The 20,994-nt window shown below is 39.8% G+C and overlaps 1 protein-coding gene and 1 pseudogene across 1 annotated transcript; both read right to left on the reverse strand.

The window, feature by feature from the left end:
- Nucleotides 1-511: 511 nt before the first annotated feature.
- LOC121796917 lies at nucleotides 512-2,819 on the reverse strand (annotated as a pseudogene).
- Nucleotides 2,820-5,726: 2,907 nt separating this feature from the next.
- LOC121795803 (bZIP transcription factor 17-like) lies at nucleotides 5,727-8,740 on the reverse strand. The gene is made up of 2 exons (XM_042194418.1): nucleotides 6,827-8,740; nucleotides 5,727-6,332 (listed from the first exon to the last, which is right to left on the reverse strand). The coding sequence occupies exons 1-2, from the start codon at nucleotides 8,685-8,687 to the stop codon at nucleotides 5,911-5,913; spliced, it is 2,283 nt and encodes a 760-aa protein (XP_042050352.1). The 5' UTR covers nucleotides 8,688-8,740; the 3' UTR covers nucleotides 5,727-5,910.
- Nucleotides 8,741-20,994: the final 12,254 nt, after the last annotated feature.

Genomic DNA, 20,994 nt, shown 5'->3' on the forward strand with positions numbered 1-20,994 from the left:
AATTTGAGCTAGATGGGCAGCTGGGTTGGAGTTGAAATTAGAGTGAGAAGGAGCAAAAGATTGAGGATATTGTCTTGGAGGCTGGGATTGTTGAGGTGTGGTGAAATTTTGGTCGAACCTGTACCAGCATTTCTCAGCCATGTGGCCAGGCTTGTGACAAAGTTGACAAGAGAGGCGATTAGAGTAGTAACTCATCCACCGCGACCTCTTCTACCACCTCGAAAACCACCTCTGCCACCATCACTTCTTCCTGGATTCTGCTGACTTTGTTGAAAGGTGGATTTGTCCCTTTGATTGGAGGTATAGGCAAGATTCAAGGATGGCTGAGATCCCTCAAGGCTCCCTGTAGCAGGCATTTTAGATTCTTCTAGCCTAGATTCAAAACTCAACAGGAGAGCACGAGTGTCTTCAAAACTCAACAGCAGATCCCTCAAGGCTCCCTGTAGCAGGCATTTTAGATCCCTCAAGGCTCCCTGCTTCCATTCTTCAAAATAATTAACCACACTACATGTATTTCTATATATATAATATAAATTGATTCGAATATAACAATATTGGGTCGAGTCATGAGTTCTCCATTACACCATCTATATCAAATCACATTACAATTTTGTAATTATTTGTATCTAGTTGGGATGAATATGGCTAGGAGGAGTTGGAGTTGGCAATGGCTTGTTATCATCAGCAGATTCAACATCTAGTTGTTCTCCTTCATCAGTGAGCTGTTGCAAGGGTTTGTACTTATAGAAGTAAGCACATGTTACAAAGTATATAATGTTTATGAGTTGAATTCCGGTGGCAAGCCAGTAATAGTAGTCTAGCTTCCCACGGCTGAGGTTCCTATCAGGCAGCCAGTTCCCTGATTTCGCGGTGTATTTGTGCACCAGCGTCACCATGAGGGTGCCCGTGTAGTTCCCGATCGCGATGGCGATCCAAAACAGGGCTGCTGCAGAGCTCCTCATGCTCTCGGGTGACTGGTCGTAGAAGAACTCCATGTGGGCAACGGACATGAACACCTCGGCCAATCCATGCAGGCAATACTGCGGGACTAGCCAGAAAACTGTGATGGGGATTATTGCAGTTGGGTTTGTCTAAGAGGTTGTGATCTGCTGCTGCTGATTTTCTCTTCATTTCTATCAGTGCAGATACGATGGTGGCAAGGATGTTGATCCCGAAGCCCACCCCCATCCGCTGCAGGCAGATTAGGCCGGTGGGGTTGGCTGTGAAACGTCGTGCCAGGGGCACGAAGAGGCGCTCGTAGAGGGGGAGACAGGAGAGGACTGTGAGAGTGCTAAAGATGGACATGCTAGCTGGTGGGATTTCGAACGAGGGTGACAGATGACGGTTCATGCTTCGAGCTTGCACGATTGTGAAGCTTCCCAGATGGGAATGCGAGGCCACGTGTAGTATCCCTGCACCCCAGATTGGGAGGAGCCTGATCATGCTTTTCACCTCTTCAACTCTGTGTACTGTTGCTAACCTCCATAGGTTAGGCTTTGATACTGATTCTGATTCTGATCCCACCACCACGGCCGCGCGATCTAGCCATCTTCGGAATGATCAAATGTGTTAATACAACAACAATCACATAGTGTGGAAAAAACTTGAGTGTTTGAGGTCTTACTTGAGTTGATTGGAGTGGAGGAGCCTCCCATCGGTGGAGATGGGAGCATCGAGGTGTCTGTTCTCGTAGAGGGTGGTTGGGGCAGGGACAGGGACGCGTCGTTTCTTGATGGCTGCAGTGATGACTTGTACCACTCGGACATAGGGGCTCCCTCCTGGCTTGATTTTCTTGTACATTGAGGAGCCTAATAGGAATGCTATGAGGGATATTGCCATTGCTGCTGTTGGGATTCCAAGCCCCCAGCCCCAGCTGACGTGTTCTTGGATGTAGACGACGACTGTTGCAGCGAGGAGAGAGGCCGTTGCCATGCAGAAATAGTACCAGTTGAAGAAGTTCCAGCTTCTAGACTCTGTTTTCTCTTTGCTCATCTCCAGCTGATCTGCTGCAAATGTCATCACACACGGCCTAATGCCACCCGTCCCTAGCGAGGTTAGGAGTAGCGCGAGGTAGAGGATCGAGAGCTGTTTGCTCGAGGCAATTCTCCTGGCTTGGACATGGTGGTGGTCTGAGCTGAGGCATCACTGCTGATACTGTAATTGCAACCATTCCCTAACACACACAAAAAAAAAGGTTAGTTTTGAATTATAGTATGCTTTTTTGTGATTGATTGAAGGCAGAGAAGACTAGCAAGTAGATGATGGAGCCGATGATGATGGTCCAGAAGCGGCCTGCGAAGGAGTCGGCTATGAAAGCGCCCACGAGGGGCGTGAAGCTCGACGTGCCACTGAAATTGGTGAGGGTGTTGGAAGCCTTGACAAGAGGCAGGTTGAGCACCTGAGTTAGGTAAGTGATCATGTTGGCATGAAAGCCAGCAGCAGCAAATTTGTCACATATTTCATTTGCTGTACCAACAAATGAAGAACATTGTTATTACTATTAAATTTGTGCTGATATTTGATTGAAAAACTAATTGAAGAACATTCCTATCAAGTAGTAGTATTAACTATTAATTACACCAAGCAATCTCACCTAGGATGAATGGCATTGTCCTAATGCCTCCGAGCTGCTTCTTCTTGCCATTGGAATCTGGGTTGTCTTAATTTTTGTGCTTCTCCACCTCAAACTTCTCCATCTCCATCAACTCTGAGCTTAAGCCTACACACGGTGATAAGTATTTATAACCAGACTGTGGGGCATTTCTGGAAGAAGAAGATGTGAACTGAAAGTAGTGATTGGTAGGGACAGAAGTGGACATGTGTACTCTCATGCTAAGCTTGTCTTTATCTACAAATGTAGTGACAAACATGAAGTGGTGATGTTTGCTTTTCCAGATCGAGCTCACAGCTTTTTTCATGATCTCAATCAAGAATTGGTAGGATTGTGTCTATCAATAGCTCATTAATTCACGGTGATTTTTTGAATTAAATATCCAATGGATAGCTACTATAGTTCATACTGTTACCTCGACCTTATAATGAGTACTCCCTCCGTCCTACAATAAAATCATATTTGGTATAGGCACGAATTTTAAGAAATGTAAAGAAGAGTGAGTTAGAAAAGTTAATGGAATATATGATCCATTTTTTTATATTGATTTTATAATAGAATGTGAGTAAAGTGAGTTGGTGGAATGTGTACTTATCATTTGTGGTAAAAATGAAATGTAACTCTTTTTATGGGATGGACCGAAATGACAAAATGCGACTCTTATTATGGGACTGGGGGAATAATTACTACCACGTGCTTATTTTACCGTCCAAAAACTGACTGATTTCTCAAGATAGATATTCGATATCACCAAATAAATTTGCAAAATCCATATAAGTTAAATCCAGAGCTCGTCTAGGGAAACTCTTAGTCTTACTCCATCTCAACTTTATCGGATTCATTTTAGGGTTCATATCACAACTAAAATGATGTAAAAAAAATTTGGCAAAAATTCTTTTATACTTTATTTCCTCTTTATTACAAACACATTTTAAAATCGTGCCCAGAAAGGATTGGTGGGACAGAGGGAGTACATTAATATTAGGACGTGTTCACCTTGCTTGTTTCACTATTCACAAGATATAGGCCCGCTAAAATTTAAGTTACTGTTGATCTGAGATAGAGTGAGCAAAGTCTGTGTTTAGTATTCAAGATTTCGGTGCTAGATTATGACCTGAATTACTGTTCACACATCACTGTTAATAAGTCAAAGACTGTTTTATCCTTGCTATTTTAACAAATTGCCCACTTTAACCTCACCCTCCTTCAAGGAGTAAAAAAAAAAAACCTCACCCTCCTTCAAGGAGTAAAAAAAAAAACCTCACCCTCCTTCAACTCATCTCTAAATCTGTTGTTGAAGATGAATCAATAATCACGATCAAGAATTGGTCCATGCAGCAGAGGGCAGTTTCCACATCTGTTTCCACATACTTTAACACTTGCCTTCACCATTATCCTCCTCCTCATCATCATTATCGACATCCTAACTCAATTCTTGCATTAGGACCCAACCTCTGAAGGCGTGCGGTCGCCTTTGCTCTCATATTCATCTCAGTCTCACCATTAACTCCTTGCACTCACCGTTCCTTTCTTCTTCTCATTGTATCTCTTCTTCTTCTTCACCTCTCACACACACTAAATCCCCATTTCCATATATAGATACAATTTATACACGCACCTTCACAATTTCAAAACATAGCTGTTGAATTTCAATTATCAATTATCAAGAAAGAGGGAGCAAGTTTTGAAATTGGAAGGAACCGTGGCTTCCCTTTTTTGTGAAATTGAAGAAGGGGGTTTGTATTTTGGTGAAATTTTTCATATGTAATGCATCTCTTCCGATTTCAACCCCACCCAGAAACACAATCCGCCGCCTCCTTCCCCCAAACGAAAAAAACAAGTAATACTCCTATAAAATCAAGCATTGGAACAAAAAAAAAAACAAGTAACCTCCTCCTCTGTAGTCACCGTACGATCCACCGCCGCCGCGGGTGCTTCTCTGCACAGATGGGGGAAACAAAAATTGAAGGGAGCCCGCTGCCTCGCTCTGGCCTTGACGTTCACCGGAATCGAAGATTAGAGCAGCATTGTTTCCGTTGAAATAAGTGAAGGCAATCTCGCAGCCGCCTTCTCCGGTGTCTTGTTTCGAATTTCCCTTTGTTTCGAAGCGGCTGCCCCGCACTTTCAGAGAAATCCGCCGCCGCAGTATCAGAAACCATCGGCTTTGTACCGGTATGCATCTCCCGTCATCGGATTTCCCGTCCCGCCGCTGCCGCCGTGAGAAACTACTGCCAAGATGTGAGGAGTTTGAGGGATAAGGAGAGGAGTTTGGAGGGTAAATGAGTAACTAGGCTTCTATTTCTTGGTGCAAGCAAGTGGTCCAGAATTGAAAACCACCTATTTTGGAAGAATTGTTTTTGAGGTTTTCTAAAGAGAACAGTGCGGGCCTTGTTAATTTCTAGGGCTTTGCAAGAAATAATTGTTGTAAATTGAACAGCTGAAATGCATAGAATTGAACTCATTTCTTGCTATAACCGACAAACTGAACACGCCCTTAATATGAATGGAATTTGAAATTACAAGCTTCCGATGTTCATATTTTGGGAAAGCATTTTCTTGATGCAGTTCATGTTTCAATTCTAGTCAGAACAATGCAATGTCTACGGTGTAGTGCATACGGTGGTATAATTAGCAGGGGCGATATAGTAATTTGAAGAAGAAGGTGCTAATTTTGGTGACATCTTGAATAGGAATTCATCTGGTTTCAAGACTGATAACTGCATAACAACAAAATTGGCTTCTCCTAATCATCACCGCAAAAACTCAAATTGAAACGTGTCTCTGCTCACAGATACCACTTCCATCTTCTTCTTTCCGCCAAAATCTGAATTACAGATATGTGGGGCTGATTTTCAACATACATTGACTCTTCTTTCTTCATAGAAAGAACAAAAAAATCATACTCCTAAAACTTGACTATGAGTTGAAGTATAAGTCATGACGTGAAGAAATTAAGGGGGAAAACAAGGGCAATTCATATCATGGTCACCGACTCAATAAATTAACAAGTTTGTTCTTCCATTTCCATATTTAACATTTCTGGACAAATGCTAATTATTATAAGCCCAAATATGAAAAATTAAGAGAAGGTAACAAGAGATGACAGAAACCATCAAATTAAAAGGAACTTGCACGTATATTAGTATAAGATCCATGGTACATAACCAAACATCAGTCTACCTTTTCTCAATCTCCAAAGTTCCACTTACATAAGCAGTTAACAAAGTTATATGGTGATCTTCTCTCTAACCAAGGTTGCGCCTTACACTATCTACAAAACTGGTGATATCCTCTATTTTTCACGCAGTTACAAGATGAGGGGCAGCCTTGAACGGAAGCATGCATGAATAAGTGACGTACCTGACGCTGTCCATTAGTACAACAACAAAGATTCGTGACAGGGACTTCGTCCCCATCACGCCGTCCACCTCAGCATCGGAGACCTCTCTTGGATCAAAGAGCACAGAGACCACCATTGAAGATGAATTTTTCTTTATGTTCAAGTCCTCTTTCTCTGATGTATGCTGTCCAGAGATGTTGTGAAATGGGATTGGGTGGAGGATCCTCCTGTTTCTTGGCTTGCTTGGGTGCGTGGAACTCTTGCTCTCTGCTTCAGATATGTTTCTTGAAGTAGTGGCCGGTACTATGGCTCCAGATGCAGAAGAAGCTGACACATCAAACTGGAATACTTCTGTGCACATACCAGCATTCAACATCGGCCCTAAGGACAGTAAACAAGGAAATTATTATGCTTTCTGGATAACGACAGTTAGCATGAGCTCATGAGTAAGTTCACTAAGAAGTTCCTCAGAATGCATGGTCATATCTTTACTTGCGATTCAAGTTTTCAAATAATGAAGAACATAGAGGATAAGAGCAATGATATGCAATCAAGACAGCATACAAATAGGAGTACATGAAAAAAAACATGCAAAAGAGCATTTAGTTTTTCACAAATACAAGGTCAAAAGAGCTGCACAAAAACAAGTATGGACATGAACAATAGCATATGCAAACTATATTGTGAACACAACTACTTTCCAATACGACCTACAAAAGTTGTTCTACCACATGAGCTGTGAAGTTGTTCAAAAATTCAGGCAACCATCAAGATTCAAATAAATAGGAAAGATTGCAACAATATATTGCTCTTGACAATTTTAGCAACAACATAAATTAGTTTTGAAAAAGTCACATATAAAGAGTCATAATTACCGGCCAGGCCTTCACGGAACCACTGCTGAAGCCTGCCATCAACTGCTGTTGACTTCGTACCATCCTTATCGGCCGCACCAAGAGCTCTTAAAGGGGGATGTCTAGCACCATTTCTTCCCACATCCTGACCAGGAATTGCAGGAGCTAAATCTCCAGGAACTGCCAGACCAGTCTCACCACCTCCATGCTGGTTAGATGCCATAGCTTTTTCACTTGCCAAAATAGAATGGATGATTAAGTTCCCATCAATCTTGACAAGCTTATCATTCCTGGGAACATACAACGACGCTGCAAGAGGTTCACTTCCATTTCTCAAGAGAACAGATTCATCTGCACGTGGATCCCCTGGGCTCCCCTGACCTCTTTGACCATAATGTACACTACTATTACTACTGTAATCTCTTCTACCACCATCTTTCTCATCAAACTCAGTGCCATTTACCATCAACACTCTCCCACTATGTTTCTCACTAAACCCACCTGCCTTATAACTTTCTCCCCCGGCAAATGCTTCCCTAGCCCCACCATATCGAACATTAATCATTGGAGCCAAGCTTCCGAACAACATTATGAAAAACAGCAAACCAAGAAAACTAACACCAGCAACCTTCTTGGTCTTAGGCCCATCGTTCTTCTTGCTTTCCGTCCTCTTGCTCGTCTTTGATCCCTGCACTTGTTGCTGCGGTTTCAACCTAGGGATTGGTACTAAGGGCACTTGAGAGCCCTGCGACTTCATCATATAAGGTTGAGCATATGGCATCCATGGGTACATCATGGCTGGATGTGGGTACATCCCAGGAGGAGGAGGCGCAGCAACGGCAGGGGGAGCGGTGGTGCAGCTGCCACCACCCATTTGTTGCCTCAGAGTAGCATTTTCTGCCATGAAGTACGAAATCTTCGAATTTAGATCTTGAATTGTTGAATGCATACTCCTCACTTTGTCTTCCAACTCCTCTACGTAATGTTTCTTCCTCTGTCTAGATAATTGAGCACTCTCCCGATTCCTCAACAACCTTGCCTTTCTTCTCTCATCCTCCTCACTCAACCCCTCGTTACTATTGCTACTATTGTTATTCTCTGCATTACAGTTAGATTTCCTACACTTAATCCTTGAGTCACTATGCGTCAAATCCTCACCTTCTTTTTTCCTTTTCAGCAAAGAAATGCTGCTAATCTTACTAGCCGGCTCCTCTAACTTAATCTTCTCATCAACAACACTATTTCTAACCGAACTATTACTCGAATTAGGCGAAGAAATTACCGATCTGACGACACAATTATTTGAATCATCCGACACATGTGACTCAAAATTCCCGGAACCCTGCGAGTCCGGCGAGGGGCAATTCAAATCCTTCTCGTCACCATCGCAATTATCAGCGCCGCCGCGGTTCGATCCGTTCGATTCCGGCGACGGCATGTTGAGATAGCCAGAAATCTGATGCGAGTCTGTATCTGGAGAAGCGGAATTCATAAGCCCCGATCCATCGCAGCTCCTAATGCCAGATACATCCCCATCTCCGGAAACGTGGCGCAGCTCCGGCGACGACGATTTGAAAACATAATGCATTTGATCGTATTTGGACTCAAATTGGGCGAAACTTGGATCCATTCCGAATTGGGAATGAAACTGGCGCATCTGCGCGGGATTAAGGAGGTGATCGAGATCTTCGGCAGAAGGAAGGCCGAGATCATCGAAGGAGAAATTGAAATCGAGATCCTCGAGCACGACAACGTCGTCTCTATAGTTTTCCCCAGACACACCGTCGGCTAGAGGCGTAATTTGCAAGCCAGAAACGAAATCATCGAATTCCGGCGGAGGATCCGTCGGTATATTCAAGGCAACCACCGTAGCTTCAGCCATTTCGTCGGAGTGGGTGTGAAATTGGAGAAATGGGGGAAGTTTTGCAGGTTTTAGGAAAGGGAAGACTCTGAACTCCTAACGACTGACTTTACTTATATCATACGCGCGCGTTGGTCGGTGGATTGCACGCATCTCTCATTTTCCACAAAAACTAAATGAATTTTGAAATAATTATAGATTTCATGACTTTAATTTTTAATAAAGAAAATTACCATACTTAGCAGATACTCGATTATGTGTAGATACCTAAAAATTTAATTTTCATACCTTTTACGATAGTACTATTATTTACCCAAGTTATTTCCAAGGTAAAATTCAATTACGTTTTTTATGACCATGTTAAGTGGGGATTTACGGCTATTATTCGATGTAATTTAACAACCATGCTATTTTTATCTTTCTTCCTTAAACCACGCCATGGAGGAAGATGTCAAAACTAGTTGATACTTTTGTTAAAAAGGAATGAAACTATTAACAAAATCTCGTTCACTAAGACAATTTATGATCTATACGACTTTTTTCTCTTCCATTTGTTTTTCCTACAATAATTTTGCCTGCTTTAAATTATAAGATTCTTTTTATTCAAAATCATTTATGATACTCCCTCCGTCCCACCGAAGATGACTCACTTTTCTTTTCGATTTGTCTCAATCAAGATGACACATTACTAAAAATGGAAATACATTTCTCTCTACTTTATTCTCTCTCTTACTTTACTCTCTCTACTTTAGAGCATCCACAATGGCTTTCGCCCAGCAATAGCTCAGCCATAGCCCAGCCACAAACTCCTCATGCCACATCATCAGCACTAAAAATCCTCATGCTACATCATCAGGACAAGCAAATAACCCAGCAATAGTCTAGTCACATCACTCCTAATTATATAAAACAAATAATTGACAATCACACAAAATACGGAATTAAATTTACGACACAGATACCCGAAAATTCAATAATATTATTTAAATTAAAAAAAAAAGTACATTAAAAAAATACATTAATTTAAAAAAAATACATTAAAAAATACATTAATTTAAACAAAAATTACATTATTTAAAAAAAACCCCGACCTCCGCCTCGTCTCGTATATATAGTGTTTCGAAAATTAAAAAAAAAAAAAAATTTGCTCGCCGATCGCTCGCCGGTCCGGAGCCTGCAATGGCAGCGAGCGGACCGGTGACCGCATCGCCCAGCGCTCGCGAATCGGCGTGCGCTCGCCGAATTTTTCGCCGAAATGGCGCTCGCCGGTTAAAATGGTTCGGCGAGCGAACCGACGAGCGCCGGAGATCGGCTAGCCGGTCCGCTCGCCGCCATTGTGGATGCTCTTACACACAAAATAAAGTTGCATAAATTTTCGTGCCGCAAGGAAGGGGTCATCTTCCTTGGGATGAAGGGAGTATATTGTTGTATATCCTTTGACCTGTAGTTGAAAATTCGGACCGAATTCAATTTTCCATTTTGATTTAACCTATTGTAATAGGTGATACTGATAGTGATCTATAGGCTGTTGTGCCATATCATTAGTTATTAACTTTTTATATTAAAAGATAATTCATTTTTCCATAAACAACAATTGGAAGTATTCATTTATTTTACTTGCGAACAATTGCAAATAATAAATGATCATTAATGCATAAATTAATCCCTTGTGTTAACCGACCTAGTCCGTTGAGAGTTGAGACATATTCATCATCTTAAGTTGGGCTTTGGTGTTTAATTTGGGGAACAATTATTTTTGATCCACACGAATTTTATTATTCCTTAGTTAATTTCAAGAGTGATGCTAACAGCTTCAGTATAGTGATACACATAAAACATTAATAAAATTATTAGTAAGTTATAAGCTATTGATATATTTTATGTATAACATTTAAATGCTAATTATTAATTTTTATATTTACTAACTTATTTTTTGTAGGATCTCATATATGACTGTGCAGTTTTATTGTATTTCTAAACCTTTAAAGCCATATTTTATTCTTAAACATCTGTTGTAAATGAAAATGAACATTTTACAATGTAACGTAAACATTTTTAAATTAATAAAATAAGATAGAGATATAAATCGAGATAGAGATATAAATCGAGATAGAGAAAAATAAAATAAGATAGAGATACAGAAAAATGAAATAAGATAGAGATATAGATCGAGATAGAGAAAAATAAAATAAGATGAGGATTTAGATAGTTATCGAGATCAAAATCGAGACAGTGAAAAATAAAATAAGATAGAGATATAGATCGATATCGAGATCGATAAAAAAATGTTAAAATATTATTAATAAATAATAAGATTCATTTTATTAGAAATGGAAACTTATTATAAATATATAGAGATTAAATTTGATTGGTAATATCAAAATGCAAGAAAACATAATTATTGTTCATATCTAATATAAACGCAACCTACAAAATAGTACTATAAGCTAAATGTTCAATTTTGTAAGAGAAAGAATAATGTTGAGAAGAGTCTTCTTCACATTATTCTCTCTTACTTTACTATTTATTCACCTTAACTATTTATTATTATTTTTATAAAACGAGTGCGCAAAGTGGCCGGGACTTAGAGCATCCACAATGGATGCCCGATCTCACGCCCGATCGCCCGAGATCGGGCTCGGGCGTCCTCGGGCATCCATTGCAGGCGTCCGATGGTTCGGGTGCCCGAGTGAGTCGACCGAAAGATTGGTTGTCCCCATCGGGCGCCCATTGCAAAGCCGCACCCGAGGACGCCTGAGCTCGAGCAACGCGATTTTTTTATATTCATTTTCTATCTATAAATATACCTTATTTTCACTCATTTTTCACACAAACCTCACACATCTCTCAACCCTCACACAACATCTCTCCATTCCAATATCTCTCTTTCACTCACTTTTCCAAAATGTTTCCTTGGGAAGATATAGGTCGGGCTATGGAACGCGCAATGTTTGCTTTCGGGAACCAGATTCTCGCAGGTATTCGTGCAATACAAGAGCAAGAGCAGGTCGAAGAGCAGGTCCCGAGGCCCATCCGCCACCGGACATCCGTCCGTCGAGAGCATGGTCTAGCTCATCAACGTCTGTTCGAGGACTACTTCGCCGATGAGCCCCGGTAGGGACCGACGGTTTTTCGCCGACGGTTTAGGATGCAGCGAGAACTGTTTCTCCAGATTGTTCATGCGATGGAGGCGCGCGACGAGTACTTCCAGTATCGGCAAGATGCGGCCAACAGAAGCGGTCTATCCCCGCTCACGAAGTGCATAGTTGCACTTCGTCAGTTGGCATACGGCACCACGACGGACATGTTCGACGAGTATCTTCACGTCGGGGATACAACTGGCCGGGAGTGTCTGGAAAAATTTTGTGAGGGCGTGATTGACGCCTTCGGGGCCACATATTTGCGCAAGCCGAGTGCCGAAGATTGCCAATTCATGATGAGGATGCACGATAGGGTGCACGGCTTTCCTGGAATGTTAGGGAGCATTGATTGTATGCACTGGGAGTGGAAGAATTGTCCGGCAGCGTGGAGAGGCCAATTCACCAGTGGGTATAAGGGTACCCACCCGACGATGATCCTTGAAGCCATCGTTGACCACCGTCTTTAGATTTGGCATGCTCACTTTGGCGTGGCGGGGTCAAACAACGACATCAACGTGCTGAACACGTCGAGTCTCTTCACCGAGCAATGCAATGGCAACGGTCCGTTATCCAGTTCACTGCCAACGGACGGCAGCATCATATGGGGTACTACTTAGCCGATAGCATATACTCGAGATGGCTAGTTTTCTTGAAGACGATCTCCTGCCCAACGGATGCGAAGAGAGGCCTTTTTGCACAACGACAAGAGTCTGCACGGAAGGACGTGGAGCGAGGATTCGGTGTGCTTCAAGCACGTTGGGCAATAGTGAAGCCCCGGCTCGGTCCTGGTACAGGAATCATATCGCCAATGTCATGTACGCGTGCATCATCTTGCACAACATGATTATTCACGATGAAGGTGCAAGAGTTGGCGATTGGACCGACGATGAAGCTGAATGGATCGCAGGTAATGCAACCCCGCTGGCCATTCAAGGTTTACCCTATAGAGTCAGTGAGCAATTACAAGCTTGGGAGACCATGCGCAACCAACAAGCTCATCTTCAACTCATGAACGACATGGTTGAAGAAATTTGGACATGTACTGGTCGTTGAAATTGTACCTCTTTTTTAGTATTTTCGTTGTAATTTTTTTAAAATTAAGTAATGTATGTTTTTTGCTAGTTCTTTAATTCAAAGTCTAATTTTGCTATTTATAACGTGCAAACATAAAAACATAATATTAAAATTGAAATGAAAAATGGATAATAGATAGAGCACCCACTAGGGCTCCACCATTGCAGAAAGAAGGGGCATGCTCATGTGGCAACCACTAGGGCTCCCACCAGGGCATCCATTGTGGATGCTCTATTGGCGGATGGGGGGAGTGAAAGATTAATGAGCTAGATTAGATTAATAGGAAATAATTCTATTGGTCTTGGTCCAATGTTACAATTATTCTATTATATATATGCTCTATTGTAGAGAACATAAGATACAGAAAACCTAATTTTCTAAGAGAGAAAAGTTGTGCTACGTTCACCAAGAGATTTCCTAGCTTTCTTCTACGGAGCGATTGTACCGGGATAGTTCCTGCATCGGATTGGATTGCACGTGGACCTCGATAGTAGTGGATTCAACTTGCAGGATACAATCGTAGAAGAAAACAACACAACAAGTAAGATTTAGTTCCGTTGTGTATTACGTGCTCAACTTACAATATAATTATGAATCTAGATCTGTTATTCTTGTCTGCAATTTCCGATGCACTCATTAGATGAATACAAGAATTCCTAACAGTGGTACCAGGGTTCGGGGTTTGATTCATAATTGATTTTATTTCCTAATTAATTTGTGGATGATTTTGGAAATCAAAATTATGAAATTGGATTTCAAAATTCTTTCACCGATTTTCTCTTGTGCACGTTGACGAAACTCCTCTCGGCAATCAAATTCTTGAATTCATCGGCGTCGCGTTCCGATTCGATTTCTCAGCTGGAAATCTTTAACAGAGGGAGCGGCAGCTCGTGAATTATTCTCTTGGATTTTCTCTTCGATGGATTGGATTCATCCGATGATGAATCGGTGGCGTCGGGATCCGAATACGAGAGCCTGATTTTCCGGGGATAGGCTGGGAATTTTGTCATGTTCAGAGAAAATTGGGATCTCGAGAGTGAAGGAGATGAATTGTGGTTTATAACAAGCAGAACCATGGAGATGTACTCTTTTCTTTTTTCCAAACCAATTCCCAACAAGAAACTGCTACACACCGTCGCGATTCTCCTGAGTTTTGAGGAGCACGATGTGGTCGGAGGTTTTGCGGAACAGCTAGTCAGGCTTCGCATCTCCGATTCCAGAAGGGATGAGGCTCCTCAACGCTGCTAGCTTGCCGGAAACTGACGAATCGCTGCGTGGGCAGAGCTGGCGCTTTCTGAGCCTCCTGCTAGAGTTTGACAGCCTCCTCTTCAGCCTTCCAACGGCGGTTGTGGCGGGGATCCTCGGCTTTGAGCCCATGGCGGCGGCGGTGAGTGACGATGGGCGGCGGAGTTGGTGGAGTGAATACGGCGTGAAGGCAGCGTCATGGAGGGGGCGTTTGTTCTTTTCCCAGAACCCTAGCGGGTTTTGAAGATCCGGGTCGGATCCGAATCGTGGTTTTGGTCACTGAAAATCACATTATTAATTTAGAATTAATAATATTAATCAAGCCAATAAATTATTTACTATCATTATTTTGAATAATAATAGTAAATTTGTTTTAATATTGTTTGAGAATTAATATTAAATATCTGTTTATATTAGTTTGGAATTGATATAGATTAGATGACAAATTTATTAATTGGATTAATAGATTAATGAACTAGAATTTTTTAATATTATTATTTTGGAATAATAAATAATACATGTGCTTGATGATGATTTGGAGTTATTACTTGATTTACAAATTTATTAATTTAGAATTAATATAGATTGGGTTAATTTCGTTAATTAGATTAACAAATTGGGACATAGTTATCATCTGGAAATGATAATATATACTCCACAGCATAATATTAATTTGGAATTAATATTAAATATGTATAATTATATTAATTTAGAATTAATATAATTAAATCCACATTTAATTAGAGAATAAAATTTGATTTGTTGAGCATTATTTGATATCCTATGTGATAAGCATGTTATTTGATTTATGCTTGTTTTACTTAACTATAGTAGTTAGAGACCGTGTTATATTATGTCTGGGTAGGCGGCGCCCAGTATGTGTAGTCCGTGTTATACTATGTATGGGTAGGCGGCGCCCAGTATTTGTAGTCCGTGTTATACTATGTCTGGGTAGGCGGCGCCCAGTAATTGTTTAAGATTTTAATATTAGATATTAAATTGATAATTAGTATCACAAAATTATTCCCCACAAAATATAAATCTTGTTTTGAAACAAACGCGTCGTCCATCACAATTGTTGATGCTCCTAGCCTTTTTGACCACGAGTTTTGCGCCCTCGCGTTTACTCTAAATCCACAAGGTTAAGGCTCATTCATAGATGCATAGTTGGCATCGTGTGATGGGGTTGACTTGCTTAAATTATTTTGAGTAGCCCTCGCAACCAAATGATTTATGGACGCATATTAATTAGATTAATAAACCAAGAATTGTAAAATTGTTGTTACAATTGGCTTGGAGGCCTACATGGTGATATTATTGTAGTAATCAACCCTCGCAGATGCTACAACTATATAGACTTGGATCTTGGACCACTAAAATTTATATTTGATATAAATTCGTATTTTATGTTTGGGGGCATAATATATGTTAAAATTAGTGGGAGCTAATCAATACGATAAACCCTTGTTTGATTAGTGATGCGAATGTGATCTTTGTATGCTTTTCTAATTTGCTTTTCGTTTTATTTTCTGTTCAGATAATATGTCAAACTTATCTTATAAGTGTATGATGGAAACAAACAAATTGACTAGGTCAAATTTCACAGAGTGGCAGAGAGACTGGCCAAAACTCGAGTCACAAGGTGCAATGAGTGGGAGCTCAGCTATGTTTGTCATTGAGATAAATATGTCTATGAATAACTCACAATCTTGGGTATTGGATACCGCTTGTGGTTCACACATTTGTAATAATGTGCAAGGTTTAATTGACAGCAGGAAAGTGAGGCCTGGGGAAGTAGACCTACGTGTTGGAAATGGAGCAAAGGTTGCTGTCGAACGCGTGGGAACTTATAGATTAGATCTTCCCTCAGGACATAGACTAGATTTACATAATTGTTATTTTGTTTCAGTTATTTCAAAGAATATTATTTCCATTCCGATGTTAGACATCGAAGGTTTTTCCTTCCATTTTGCAAACAACAGATGCTCGTTTTCTAATAATGGATTTTTTATAGAAATGCCTCTTTAGAGAATGGATTATATATGCTTGAATGCAAATGGAATATTCTCAATGTGCAATATAAAAGACTTAAGTTATGTAATACGGATAATGCTACTTATCTTTGGCATTGTAGACTTGGTCATATCAATGAGAAAAGGATAGCGAGATTGAGAAAGTTAGACTATCTAAATTCATTTGATTTTGAATCATATAGTGCTTGTGAATTCTGTCTCAAAGAAAAGATGACTAATAAGCTACTTTCTGGGAAAGGGGTGCGTGCTAATGATGTGCTAGAGTTGATCCACACAGATAGATGTGTGCGGACCGTTTCCAACTCAAGCAAAATGTGGTTATTCGTACTTCATTACTTTCACTGATGATTTGACAAGGTATGGATATGTGTATCTTATGAAACACAAATCTAAGGCCCTTGAGAAATTTAAAGAGTTTAAGTGTGAGGTTGAGAAACAACTTGGGAAAAGTATCAAAACTCTTCGATCAGATCGAGGAGGGGAATACTTGAGCCGAGAATTTCTTGATTACTTGAAATCGCATGGAATTCAGTCAGACTGGACACCTCCTAGTACACCACAAATGAATGGAGTGTCTGAAAGAAGAAACCGAACATTATTAGATATGGTTCGATCCATGATGAGTTTAGCTAGTCTTCCTTTATTTCTCTGGGGTCATGCTTTATTGACTGCTATTTACATTCTGAATAGAGTTCCATCTAAATCAGTTGAGAAAACACCATATGAGTTATGGTATGGCAAAAAGCATTGTCTTAACTATATGCGGACCTGGGGTTGTCCAGCTTTTGTTAAGAAACAAATGACTGATAAGTTGGAATCTAAAAGTGAGAAGTGTTACTTTGTGGGATATCCTAGACAAACTAGAGGATATGAATTCTACTGCCCTGGAGATCACAAGGTGATAATCTCTAGGAATGTGAAGTTTCCTGAAGACAATTATGTCTTAAAGGAATAAAGTCACAACATTGTAGATCTTGAAGAAATTCAAGAACCACAAGATAACATTGAGAATGAGGTATTGTCAAATGGTTTGAACAATAACTCAGTGGGAGTTTTTGATGATCTATTGGGAGAGGAAATTACTATTAGAGGAGACCTTAGAGAGACTCTCGAAGAACCTCCTCAAAACAATGAGATGCATCAAAGACAAGATGATACAATAGTTGCATCACCTCTACCTCAAGAAGATCATAGTGATATTCCTGAACCTACTCACAATCAGAATGAACATCCCGAGCCAGAAGAAAACCAACTCAATAGGCCTAGAAGGATTCGTCGTGCACCTGAGAGACTGAATCTAATGGTTGAGAACAAAGATGATGAAGTTGATTTAGATGATGATAAGCCTAAGACCTATACCGAGGCGGTGTCGGACACCGATCGAGAGAAGTGGCTTGAAGCCTTGATATCTGAAATGGACTCGATGTACTTCAACTTAGTCTGGGAACTAATTGACTTGCCAGATGGGATTTACCCCATAGGTTGCAAATGGATCTTCAAAAAGAAGAGAGATGCAGATGGCAAAGTAGAAACCTACAAGGCTAGGCTAGGAGAAAAGGGTTATAGTCAGCTCGAAGGCATTGACTATGATGAAACCTTTTTGCCAGTTGCTAAGATCAAGTCCATTAGGATATTACTTGCAATTGCTGCATACTACAATTTTGACATTTGGCAAATGGATGTCAATACCGCATTTCTCAATGGAGAATTAGAAGGCGATGTCTATATGACACAGCCTGAATGTTTTGTATCGAAAGAAAGGCCGAATGCAGTGTGCAAGCTAAAGAAGTCCATCTATGGACTTAAGCAAGCTTCGAGGAGTTGGAATATTTGTTTTGACAGAACAATCAAATCGTTTGGTTTTGTCAGAAGCAAAGAGGACCCATGTGTTTATAGTAAACGCGAGAATGGTAACGTTGTCTTCCTTATCATATATGTTGATGACATCTTGATTATGGGAAGCGATCATTCCATGATGCAATCCGTGAAAGAATGGTTGTCTAGTTCCTTTATGATGAAGGATCTAGGTGATGCTTCCTATATCCTTGGAATTAAGATCTATCGAGATAGACCAAATAGGATGTTAGGATTATCACAATCCACTTACATAGACAAGTTGCTAAGGCGATTCTCAATGGAGAATTCTAAGAAAGGTTTTCTTCCTATGGGACATGGCATTGTATTGTCAAAGAAGGATTGTACTTCTAATGACAAAGAAATAGAAAACATGAAAAAGATCACATATGCTTCGGCTATAGGATCTATTATGTATGACATGATCTCTATTAGGCCAGATGTGGCCTATGCGCTTAGCATGACAGACAGATTTCAGCAAAATCCCGGTGAGGAACATTGGAAAACTGTTAAGACTATTCTTAAGTACCTTAAAAGGACTAAAGAATATTTCTTAGTCTATGGTGGACAACCAGAGTTATCAGTTACTGGGTACACTGATGCTCGTTTCCAAACAGACCAGACGACTATAAGTCTCAGTCTGGATATGTTTTTGTCCTCAATGGTGGAACAGTGAGTTGGAATAGTTCCAAACAAGGTACAACTGCCGATTCCACCATCGAAGCCGAGTATATTGCTGCATCTGAAGCTGCCAAAAGAAGCTGTTGCTTTGTTAGAGTTTGTTAAAGAACTGGGTGTCATTCTGAGTGCCAATAGTGCAATACCTTTGTATTGTGACAACATTGGTGCTGTTGCGCAAGCAAAAGAACCCAGAGCTACGAACAGGAACAAACATGTTCCTAGAAGATATCATCTGATCAGAGAAATAATTGAAAGAGGCGACATAAAATTAGAAAGAGTACCCACTGATGATAATTTGGTTGATCCTTTCACCAAACCGTTATGCATATCAAAACACAACAAGCACTTTGAGAGCTTAGGTGTTAAGAATGTTGGTAGATGGCTTTAAATCAATGGGAGTTGCAGTTTTATATGTCTTAGAAACATTTTGTGTTGAGACAATATTACTTGATCACATTATATGAAATTTTATTTCCTATGAGTTTTGTGCACTTATTGGAATAATTGTTTAAAATGTTTGTATTTATTCTAAATATTTGTACCTTGAATTATGACTGTCGTTAATGGTATGAGACATTAATGATGTAGTATAATTCTAAAATAGCCCTAACCAATGATCATCAAGAATGAGATATTGATGATATGTTATAGGTTAGCATGGGGTTTGCATCACTTTCTTCGAGAATATAGTTGTTCTCACAACTATGAGATATTAGATACTCGTGATGGACACATGGTATACTTTGGAGAGTATTGATATACCCTACTATTAAACTGTTTTGTTAAGTGTCTACAGTTTATTAGTACATGAAGTATGTAATAATCTGAGGTCATTACACATTTTGTTTGTTGAGTAGTGTGCTTTGATCTTGTCCAACGCTTTGCCTCCCAAAGGAGGATTGAGACACGAACTTGAGTTGGATATATCATAAGATAAATGGAAATGGTAGTTGAGCCAAGAATGAAATTCATTTCTCGATTAGCATTTCGAGACAACACTCAAATTCTCTACATTACTTGACCATTAAGTCATTGGCCAATGGAAAGATATATTCAATTAAAGTAATTGAATATGATCGAATGGGTCATTTAATAAAGATGAGATAAAGTGATTAAGCTATTTGGATGACACATGACAAATCTTAGGCTCAATCGGGTGGTTCGTGAATGAAAGGATATTACTATAAACTTTGTGTAAAGGCGGGTTTACCGAATTCACGTAAACGTCCTTCATATATCGAGCTACGCTGCCAACGCGGTCTAGGAGTTTTGTGCAGACTTCGATTAGATAGTCGTCGATAATGAGGGTCTAAAGGGTCACACTATATGTGTACTTTGATCCGCTCAAGGGTACAATGTTAGAGCTGTGTATTATATCTAATGCTAGTCCAAGTGGGAGATTGAAAGATTAATGGGCTGGATTAGATTAATAGGAAATAATTCTATTTGGCTTGGTCCAATGTTACAATTATTCTATTATATATATGTTCTATTGTAAAGAACATAAGATACAGAAAATCTAATTTTCTAAGAGAAAAAATCAGCGCTACGTTCACCAAGAGATTTCCTAGCTTTCTTCTACGGAGCGATTGTACCGGGATAGTTCCTGGATCGGATTGGATTGCACGTGGACCTCGATAGTAGTGGATTCAACTTGCAGGATACAATCGTAGAAGAAAACAACACAACAAGTAAGATTTAGTTCCGTTGTGTATTACGTGCTCAACTTATAATATAATTATGAATCTAGATCTGTTATTCTTGTCTGTAATTTCCGCTGCGCTCATTAGATGAATATAAGAATTCCTAACAGGGAGTACTTAATTTAGTTCTAATTCATGCGAACCACACGTTATCTTTCACTAATATTTTAATTTAGTTCTAATTCATGCGAACCACACGTTATCTTTCACTAATATTTATTAAATTTTTATTGCCTATTCTTCTTCTTCCTTACGACATAGAAGCCATTTTTTCATCTGCAAATTACACAAACTCAAATTCTGTAATTTACTCTTCAATTACTGTAGCTTGGTAAGGGCTAAATGTAATTTTTTAAATTTTTGAAAGAAGAAAAAAAAGGAAAAAAACTTTGGGCACCCCTCCCACTCTCTACTGTTTCCACCCTTGATTGTATTCATTTTGATTTTTCGTTGATCATAATCAATATTTTATTTTTAAAATAATTTATATGCAAATCTATCCTAATCTAAAGTGGAAGTTGGGTGAAAAGACTTTGATGTCCTTTTTGGAGGGAAAATGGTAAAATTTAATGTCTTTTATTTCTTTACTTTATTTCGA

This window comes from Salvia splendens, chromosome 3 (assembly GCF_004379255.2).
Source record: "Salvia splendens isolate huo1 chromosome 3, SspV2, whole genome shotgun sequence".
NCBI lineage: Eukaryota > Viridiplantae > Streptophyta > Magnoliopsida > Lamiales > Lamiaceae > Salvia > Salvia splendens.

What these genes read in the sequence shown, in the direction of transcription:
- LOC121795803 (XM_042194418.1), bottom strand. Translation starts at nt 8,687, where the DNA reads ATGGCTGAAGCTACGGTGGTTGCCTTGAATATACCGACGGATCCTCCG. An exon ending in GTTCCGTGAAGGCCTGGCCG is followed by an intron (nt 6,333 to 6,826) that starts GTAATTATGACT and finishes TACTGTCCTTAG; the next exon opens with GGCCGATGTTGAATGCTGGT.